This window comes from Bison bison, unplaced genomic scaffold (genome assembly GCF_000754665.1).
Source record: "Bison bison bison isolate TAMUID 2011002044 unplaced genomic scaffold, Bison_UMD1.0 scf7180017864192, whole genome shotgun sequence".
NCBI classification, from domain to species: Eukaryota; Metazoa; Chordata; class Mammalia; order Artiodactyla; family Bovidae; genus Bison; species Bison bison.
Genome location: NW_011494764.1, coordinates 4,658,616 through 4,668,138, shown reverse-complemented (window position 1 = coordinate 4,668,138; position 9,523 = coordinate 4,658,616). Strand labels below are relative to the sequence as shown.

Genomic DNA, 9,523 nt, shown 5'->3' with positions numbered 1-9,523 from the left:
CCCACAGGCTCATGCATCTGTGCCCCAGGCCCCTGGCCTGAGAGCGCCCCAGTGGGTGTCCCCAGTGGACGCATGCCAGGACCACAGGTGCTCCTTATTCTATGGTCACAGAGCAGCTCCACACCCTACTCCTGGCCCACAGCACCTTCCTTATAAGAACGGCAATGGAGGCTTGGGGGTGGGGGGACTCAGGTCACACTGTCAGGGGAGACTGCGTCAGGGGACAGCCTGCTCTCATTCTGCTGCCCATGGGGCGTCTGGAGAGTGAGGTGGGCCTCCTGGGTGTCCCTGGCCAGCCCTACTGGCCTCACCTGTCCGCAGGCACGGAGACCCACCAGGGTCTGTCTCCTTGGCCCTGCCTCAAGGTTTCCCAGAACAGACTGTTTCGTGGAATTGGGGAGCTGGAGGGAGGCAGAAAGAACAGCCTCTGTGTCAGAAGTCCAGGCCCTGGGTCTCCACCTGAGATGTGGGCGCTGGCCTGTGCCTCACCTGTCCTGGCCGAGGCAGCCCTCGGTGTCCAGGCTGAGAGCATGGGGGAGCCAGGAGCCCTGGTCACACCCCAGCACCACATCTCCCAACTGGGCAGCCTCGGCAAGCCCCCTAACCTCTCTGAATCTGTCTTCTGCCTGTCAAATGTAGGTGGGGAGCTGGGCAGGCCCCAGGGAGTGCTGCTGGGCCATATCTGTTAGTGTGGAGGGGACAGGGCAGGGCAGGAGGCCCAGCCTTGGGGTCAGAGTGGTACCCAGGGACATACTGCTCGTTATGTCCGGGAACGGGAGTGGGGGGTCAGCCCTAGAAGGCACAGCAGCCAGGCCTGAGCTCACTCCACCCACAGCCTGGCCCCAGCTCTGGGAAAGCTGCCGTGGAAAATGAGCGCTTCTGGGTGTGGGAAGAACAGAAGCAGCTGCTGGGCGAAAGGACAGGTGCTGGGGGCCGCTAGCAGCGTCCAGCCTGCCTTGGCCAGTCCCCCAGGCCGCACCCCTCACTGCAGCCCGTCTGAAATGCAGGGCAGGCATGGATACACGTGTGCCAAGTTGGGATGGGTGCATGTATGCAGACGCATGTACTATGGCCCTGCCAGGTGGGGTCGTCCGCAAGGGGTGCTATGCCTGCTTCTGGCTCAGACCTTAAATGCTGGGTGCCTGTGATGCCTTGCTCTGAGGTCCGAGGGGCGATGGGCAGGGTGGAGTGGGGGGCTGGCATGGGGAACCAGCTAGCTCCTTCCCGTCAGAGCTGTTCCTGGAAGCCCTGGCTCTGCTAACGAGGAAACCAGAGGCTGCCCTGTGCCTGCCAGTGCCACACGCCATAGGGATGGAGGGAGCCAGCCAGTCAAGGGGCTGCCCCAGCCCCCACTCGACCCCTACAAGTACCTGGAAGAGCTGCTTGATCTCCAGGCCCCATGTCCTCTGTGAAATGGGGGTGCCAGCCTTGCCCCCCAGGACTCAGGGGAAGGGCAGTCAGTTGCAGGCTGAGCCCCACCCCAGTCTGTGACAGGAAGGGCCCCCTCTCTGGGGACTGAGGCCCTCATTTCCACTAGCATCAGCAGCCTGACCAGAGGACACTGGGGCTAAGGGTGTGAGCCTGTGTCCCCCACCACCTCCTGGGCAGGGACCCTCCCTGGATATCACAGACCTGACCCAACCCTGGAAACCAGGTCCTACTGACAGAGGCCGAGGCCGAGTGTAGGACCCAAACGGGGCTCAAGACTACAGCCCTCATGCAGGGACAGGAGAGCTGAGCCTTTAACCAGAGGACCCAGAGGAAAGACCCAGGGTGGGACTCTGATGCAGGGCCCTGCTCTAGGCCTCCTGCCGACACAGCCTCTGCCTTGTCCACAAGCCCATCGATGCCCTTGCTGTGGGTGGTGATCCTCAAACATCCATCTGTCTGTCCATCCGTCAGTCCCCAGGTGCTCCTTGACGGCCACACACGGCCTCCCAGCACCACTGATTCCCTGTGGCCTGCATCCCTGAAGACCCTCCTCAGGAGCAGCTCTTGGGGCGGATGCTGCCTGTAGCCCCCGCACGTTCTGGGACCGTGCGCTGCGATGCCAGTGCCCCGCGGGACACACACTTGACCTCTCCGCTGCTGTCACGTCTCTCCACGGTGGGCACATACAGGCTTTTACAACTAAAATGTCCACGTTTGTTTAAGAAAAGAAAAGAAAGAAAGAGGACGTACAACAGTCCTCAAACGGCTGGGACCTGGGGTGCCCCATAGCCCTCACCGGCTCCTGGACGTGCTGGCTGCACCGGGCTGTCCTCGTGAGGCGCCTGCAGACCCCAAGGCACAGGGAGGAGACTACTAGGATGCCCAGGTCAGGGGCCACCAGGCGGATGGCATTGGGAATGTCCTTCAGGTCCAGCCTGTAGAGGGCAGGGAGAGCCCATGGTGGGCTTAGTGGGGCTGGGGCCAGTGGGGGCACCCCAGGAGCTGGAGGCCCCCACCTCAGGCCCAGGAAACCCTGAGGGAGACTGAGGACTCTCACCTCGTGACCCCAGTGAGCCGGGAGATGGCGTCCCAGGTGATGGCGTCCCCGGTGCTGCCTGCAGAGAGAGGCGGGGGAACCAGGTCAGGCAGATGGGTGCCAAGAAACCCTCTCGTTGCCAAGAGGCCCTCAGAAGCCCTTAAGCCACAGGCCCCCAGGTTTCCAGGGATGCTGAAGAATGCTGCTTATGCTGGTGGGGAAACAGGCCCAGCCAGGGAAAGTCTGGTAGGTCAGAGGCGTATTAGTTCTGCCTGGTGGAATGGGGCTCACAGCCCAGCTGGGCGCTGTGTGGCCGTGGCAGGGCTCTCAGGTCTGTTGGCCAAGGCTGACTGCTCCTTGGGAGCCAGAGGGGGCACACATGGGAAACCTGGTCTCAGAGCCACCAGGACCAGAGAGCCCTCAAGGCACCTGACTTCCAGTGTCTAAGCTGCAGGAGACACATGATCTTCACAGAATGAAAATGGGAAGCCAGGTGGGACATCCTGCCCTCCACAATCCAGGCGGGACATGGAGGTGGGAAACCCCTCCTCCGAGCAGTGGGGATGGGACCCCAGGGCTCTGTCATCTGCACACTGGGGTGCTGGAGTCAGTGGAGGTGGGAGGGCTGGGTGCCAGCTGGAGATTCTGTCCACAGGTTGAAAGGGTGCAGGATGGTGGGCAGGCAGCTCACCTGGTCTGCTGGCACCCCTGTCCCCCCAGCCTAGTCTCTATGCCTCCAAAGGCTCAGGAGGAAGATGTGAGCAGGTGGGGCCTGAGAAGTCCAGGGCTGTCCAGTGAGCCAGATGCCAGGCTCAGTTTGGTGTTGCTGATGTTCAGCCCAGCCCCATGGCCACCTGTTACTGGGGCAGTTAACCTGGGCCCATTTGCACTGGATATAAATAGTGGATAGACACTCAGAGGTAGACAAAGCCTGGGTGAGGCAGGGTGGCCCCTGAGGCTGGCTGACCTTGCTGAAGAGTGTGAGGCTCCCCAACCCTGCCCAGGCCCTCTGGTAGCTCAGGGAGACCATTGGCTCTCCCACAGGCCTGCTGCCCTCAAGCATCCCCCCAGGCCCCCTGGTGACTCACAGTTTGGCTCCAGAAGCTGGTCCAGGCGGGGCACAGTATGCAGGCATATCTGGAAGGTGATGTGGGCTGCCAAGAAGAGGAGGCTGAAGCCCAGCAGGGCTCGGAGGAGGCGACCAGTGTGACCTGCAGGCAGAGTGGGCAGGGGTAAGGCCAGCATGCAGCTGAGCCTGTGGGAGTACAGGGAGGCGGAGACCAGTGAAGGCCAGTTAGCCCTGGCTGTCAGCCCTGAGCCAGGCTGTGTCCACCAGCCTAGCATGGACCCAGGGTCTGTCAGCAGAGAACTCAGGCAGCACACCCCTCCTACACCATCCCACTGATCACTCACAGCCGCCCCATGGTCCTGAGCTATTGTGACCTCACTTTACAAAGAAATGGGCACAGAGAGGTGAAGTCACTTGCCCACAGTCATACAACAAGGAATCAGTGGAGCACAGCACACCCAGGCTGCCAGTGCTTGAGTCTCGCCCCCTACTTGGGGCATGGGACATGGGGGGCAGAGCCAGCACCAGGAGGAAAGGTCCCCTCAGGCCGGAGGCCACCTTCAGGTCTGGTCACGTATCCAGCAAACATCTGTGTTGCTACTTGACCCTGGCAGCATGGTACTGCCTCACCCCCAATGTGGGCTGAAAGCATGCACCATGCAGGGAAGACCCTGTCTGACACTCAACCACACGACTTATCAAACCTGCCCACAGAACAAAGCCTCAGATTTCCAGAGGTGACTGTACCCCAGGAATTCACATGATGGATGGGGGACAGATGGAGGGACAGACGGAGGGATGGATGATGGCTGGATGGAGAAGAGGATACACTGGATGGATGAGAGGATGTACCATGGGAATGGATGGGAGATGATAGATGGATGAATGAATAGATTAGAGAAGGGATGGATGGCAGAAGGTCGATGAGAAGACAGAGGATGGGAAGTTGGATAAATGGATGGGCAGCTGTGATTATGGACATATGAATGGATTGGATGTATGAGAAGATGGATGGATGGGTAAATGAGGAATTGATGGAAGGATGGAGAGATGGATGAATGGGAAGAAGGATGGTGGGAAAGATGGGATGGATAGATAGGAGGACAGAGAGGTTAATGGATGGGGATGGATGGATGGATGGATAGAGCAGTGGGTGAATGGATGGAAGGATGGATCAACAGGTGGAGGATGGATATATAAGTGAATGGGTGGGTGGGAGGATGGGTGGATAAATGGAATGATGGATGGAGGATAAGAGGGTAGCAGGATGGCTGACAGCAGTGTTGGGTGAGGCCGGGAGGCAGCTCTAACTTCAGAGGGTGGAGGGCAGTCAGGCTGGTGTGGGGATCCTGAGAGGGTGGGGCGGTGTGTGTGGGTCCTGGGCCACCCACTGCAGTTGCTGGAAGCCCTGCCTGCCTCTCCCCTAGATCTGGGGTCACTCGTTTGGTCTTGTGAGGCCTGCAGGGCACAAGAAGCGTGGTGGAAGGATGGCGCCCTGCCTTGGTGGGCAGGCGACCCCCACCTCTGTCGTGCAGGGGAGGGGTCAGACAGAAGTGTTTCCTTCTGAAGGATCCAGGATGCCGCTCAGGCCAGAATCTCTGGAGAAGCAGGAAATGGGGCTGGGAGGCTGGGGCTTCAGGCGTGGAGGAGAGGGAGCTTGTCGGGGTGCAGAGAGCATTTGACCAGAGTGGGCACTGAGGCTCAAGCCCCAAACCTCCCTGATCTGACCGCTCAGTACTCAAACACTCCAGGACAGCCCCACTCCCATGACCCTGTTCTGGGGCAGCCTAGGACCCCTGTGAGTGTGGTGCCCACCTGGGCCCAGCTCTGGCACCATGGTGAGCTGCTGGTCGACCTCACCCTCCCAACATGAACTGGGTGAAGGGTGCTAAGGGAAGGGGAGTCCCCTACTCATCCGAGGCCCTATCACAGGGAGGATGGTCCAGAGGTGGGGGGCATGGAGGGACAGGGCCAGAGAAGGTCAGAGCCTGAGCTCGAGGCCCTGGGAATCTGCTGTGCCACGCCTGGCACATTGTCCGCCCAAAGGCAGGAGGGCACAGGTCTCGGGAGGACAACAGAGCCTCTCATCCCCTCTTCCAAAGAGCACTGGGTTCTCCTGGGGCGCCGTTCTGTGACGTGAACGAGGTCTGCCCTCCAGACCCTCCCGTCCACGGCCCCCAAGTCAGAGCAGAGCCCAGGGCTCCAGGGAAGTCACCCTCTCCGGACAGCAGTTGCAGGGCCTGGCCCCTCAAGTCCCTGTTAATCAGGTCACAGGAGCTGACCCTCAGGTTTCCCTGAAGCTTCTGCTGCAGCTGTGCTCTGCTGGGGCACGTGGCCCACAGTGCCAGCAAAATGACCGAGGAAATGCTGGAAGGTTCCTGAGGATGCGCTGAAATGGACACGTCTCTGGCCAGCACAGGGAGCTGGGGTAAAGCTGACACCCACGTGAGAATAGAGCCAGGAATCAGCACCCACAGGGGACCCAGGCAGCCTCAGACCTCCCACCCAGAGCTGGCGCCAAGGCCCAGCTGCAACACGACTGTGACCCTGTGGCCAGGCACTCAGGCATGGATGGGCCTCACATTTTCCTCTCTCCCACCCGGAAAAACCCAGCAGGCTCTCTGACCCTGAGGGCCTCTGAGGCCAGACAGATGGACAGAGGGAGGTCAGGCAGGCGAGTCTTCCCAGTGCCCTGACCCTTCCCCACCCTGGACTCCTGCCCTGGCTGAGAGCCTGTGCTTCTTCCAGCGCCAATTAGAAGAAAGTGTTCCCCATCACTGCAGGGCATGAAATACAATGGAACAAACAGCTGAGAGCTGAGACCCTGGGAACGGGGTCCACGGAGAGGAGGGGAGGGCCTGGACTGCCCGCAGTCTCCCCAGGTTGGCCCAAGCTGCGGATTGGGGAAGGGCTGGGACAGCCAGCTGTACAGGGTTGTGGCCTGGAGATCCCCGTGGCTCCCAGCCCTACACCTGTGTGGGACCCCTCCCTGAATTCTCCCTGCACTCCAAGGTCAGGACCCCCCCATACCAGTGCCCATGGGAGCAGAGAGTCTGACCAGACACCACAGGCCGGGGAGGGGGACCTGTGACCCTGTGGGAAGCAGGTTGACACCCCTCCAGGAGGACCCATGCCCCAATCCTGGGACCCTGTGAACATTCCCTGATGCAACAAAGGGGAACCAGGAGTGCCAAGCAGCTAACCTTAAACAAGGGCTGCTCCTGACCACCCCCACCCAGGGCAGGCCCAGTCTCACTCCAGGGTCCCAACCATGGAGACAGGGCAGGAGGGCCCAATCAGAGTGATGGGGGGTGATGTTCAACTAGCCATTGCGAACCTGGATGATGGGGAAGGATCGCCGAGCTGAGGAGCTGGAAACAGGAACCAGATTCTCCCCAGATCCCCCAGGAGGGACCAGCCTGGTGACACCTGGGTTTTCACTCCAAGAAGCCCATGCTGGACTCTGACCCCCAGACTGTGAGCAGGGACCTGCAGGTGGCTGCTGGGTATGAGGTGGTCTCTGCAGCCACAGGACACACCTGAGGCCCTGGGCGGCCAGCCTGCCGCCAGCACCTCCCAGGGGCAGCAGGTGTGGGCCTGGCTCCCTGTGGCGGTCTTGGTGATCCCTGCCAGGCTATTCTTCCATGACCTCTGTCCGGAATGGGATGGGGGTCACACCACTGATAATGTGCTCCCTGGGAACCCTCTTTTAAGCCTGGGCATCTCTCTTCACCCTGGGAAACCTAAGGGCCTCCCTGCCCATGGGGCACAGAGCCATCCACAGCACCTGTCCTTACTGAAAAGCCAGGACAAAAACTGACCCGGAAGCACCCCGAGAGTGGCTGGTGGGACTCCGGCCTGAAGGGGCTCCTCAACCACGCGCCTCGTGCTGTCAGCCTGCAGGTCTGCGTTCCCCTTCACAGGGACCTGTCTGTGCTCCACAGGACAGGGGGCAGGGCGCCCTCCTACTCTGGGATCCTCTCCACTCTCAGCCCCTCTCAGATAAGCCGGTTCTCTGGGCCTCACTGTACAGACTGCCCTGGGGGCAAAGGCACCCTGACAGGCTTTCCCACACATCTTGTCCGCCTGGTGGACTCAGAGGCCACCCTCCAGGAGCTCAGAACTAGGTGGGGACCGCCGGGCACCCAGTTACCCTGACAACAAGGTGGTCAGAGGAAAGCACTGCCCCACAGAGCACCGAGCACACATGGATGGAGCCTGAGTCCACAGTGGGGCAGGGGCGCTGGTGAGGTGGCTGGACTTAAGGGTTGGCCAGAGCTGCTCAGGGCAGATGGGCTGCAAGGTCAGTGCTGGGACTGGGTAGGAGTCAGGGGAGGGACCTGGCAGGAAGGTGGCCCAGCCCATGGCCGGAGGAACACGGCATCGGCCCTGCAATATGAGGTCACAACAGAGATCTGAAACAGCCAAGGGTCCACCATGAAAAACGAACCTAGGACCACTCATCCTTCACCAGTGGCTCTTCAACCACAGAGAACATAACCCCTGCCTGGTTCAGCCATGGCCCAACTCTCCCCTGCCCCGGGCATCTGGAGAAAGAGCTCTGAGACCCCTGAATCCACACCCCCACCCCCACCCGAGCCCCACCCACCCTTACCTCGGATGCTGTGCCGGGAGGGGCCCGGGAACCAGGGCAGCAGCAGCAGGAACAGCAGGTAGACCAGGGAGAGCGCGTTGACCCGGAACAGGCAGGCTGCGGAGGAGACGGGACAGTCATCAGGGCTGCTTGGCAAGGGAGAACAGCCAGCCCCACACCCCAGCCGCTGCCCCGAGCCTCCTCGCCACAGGTGCGGTGCTTGTCACCCCAGGAGGCTGCCCACCTCCCTCCACATGGGAGAGACCACACTCGGTACAGGACGAGTCACCTGCCCCGGGAGCCCTGTGTCTGACCTACGACAGGCTCTGTTTACACTGAGCAGGGGGCCCTCATGCTGCACATGTAGCAGGACTCGCTCTGCAGAGCTGCCCCCCGCCCCCAGGGCCAACACGGAGGTCATGACAACCTCCCCACTTGTTTTCTCTCCTTTGTAAGACTTTACGTCCCCAGGCAACATACAGCATGGCTGACTTTGGGGTCTAGCTCTCTAAATCTCCTCCCTCCTGCCCGACCTCCACTTCCTGGACACCCTGGTGCACCCACTGGGGCCGTGGCCATGTCCCCCATCACGTCTCCCAGGGGAACTACGGCATGACCCCTTCAAGCCATGCATGCATCCACAACTCACTCCCGGAAGCCTCCCCAGCGCCATCCTGACAGAGTGCAGCGGATGCTGGGACTGGGGAGGCTGGGGAAATGCCAAGTGTCCCAGCTCGGGGCTCATCACCCAGAAACCAGCCCTCTCAGCCTTTCCCAGGGGCCTGAGAGGGAGCTGGGCCAGGAAAGCCAGGCTACCAGCCCAGAGGGTACTGGTATCCCTGAAAGCGGCCCCTGGCCTGGAGCCACCTCTGCCCATTCCACTCCTCAATCCACGGCCAGCAAGTGGCCCCAGTGACCTGGCCCTGCCCACCCACCCCCCAACCAGCCCAGGACAGAGTGGACAGATGCGGGTGCCAGTACCCACCACAGACCCAATCTCACCCCTAGACAGTCCAGCGTCTTGGCCCTGTCATCGTGACTGAGCAGAGTGGCACAAGGGTAACCCCCCCCTCAGACTGGCCTCCCAGGGGTGCTATCCCACTTCCACTCTCACCCCTCAGGCTCCCAGGTGGGGACCGTGAACCCAGCAATAGCTGGACCTCCGCTTAACAGCCCTCTGGACGTCCTGGGCCAAGACAAGCTGACCTGAACCTGGCCACACCATCTCCCCAGAGCAGTCAGCAGGGCCAGATTGGGTGTTCAGTCCCCAAGCCCTCCAACCACCCCAGCATCAAGGTAACCTGGAGAACCATATGGGAAGAGCTGCGACCCTGAACTCTGATCAGCAGTCTTCCTTTCTGGACACCACCATGCTCTCCTGCTCCACGGAGCA

At 61.2% G+C, this 9,523-nt stretch overlaps 1 protein-coding gene across 1 annotated transcript in view; it reads right to left on the bottom strand.

The window, feature by feature from the left end:
• The window catches only part of PIEZO1 (piezo-type mechanosensitive ion channel component 1), a 27,559-nt gene extending 19,008 nt beyond the window's left edge, over positions 1–8,551 (bottom strand). The window contains exons 1-5 of the mRNA XM_010843994.1: positions 8,449–8,551; positions 8,152–8,349; positions 3,556–3,678; positions 2,489–2,546; positions 2,228–2,366 (exon numbers count right to left, since the gene is read on the bottom strand). Coding sequence (XP_010842296.1) covers positions 2,228–2,366; positions 2,489–2,546; positions 3,556–3,678; positions 8,152–8,349; positions 8,449–8,551 — 621 coding nt within the window. The remainder of the gene's footprint in view (positions 1–2,227; positions 2,367–2,488; positions 2,547–3,555; positions 3,679–8,151; positions 8,350–8,448) is intronic.
• Positions 8,552–9,523: the final 972 nt, after the last annotated feature.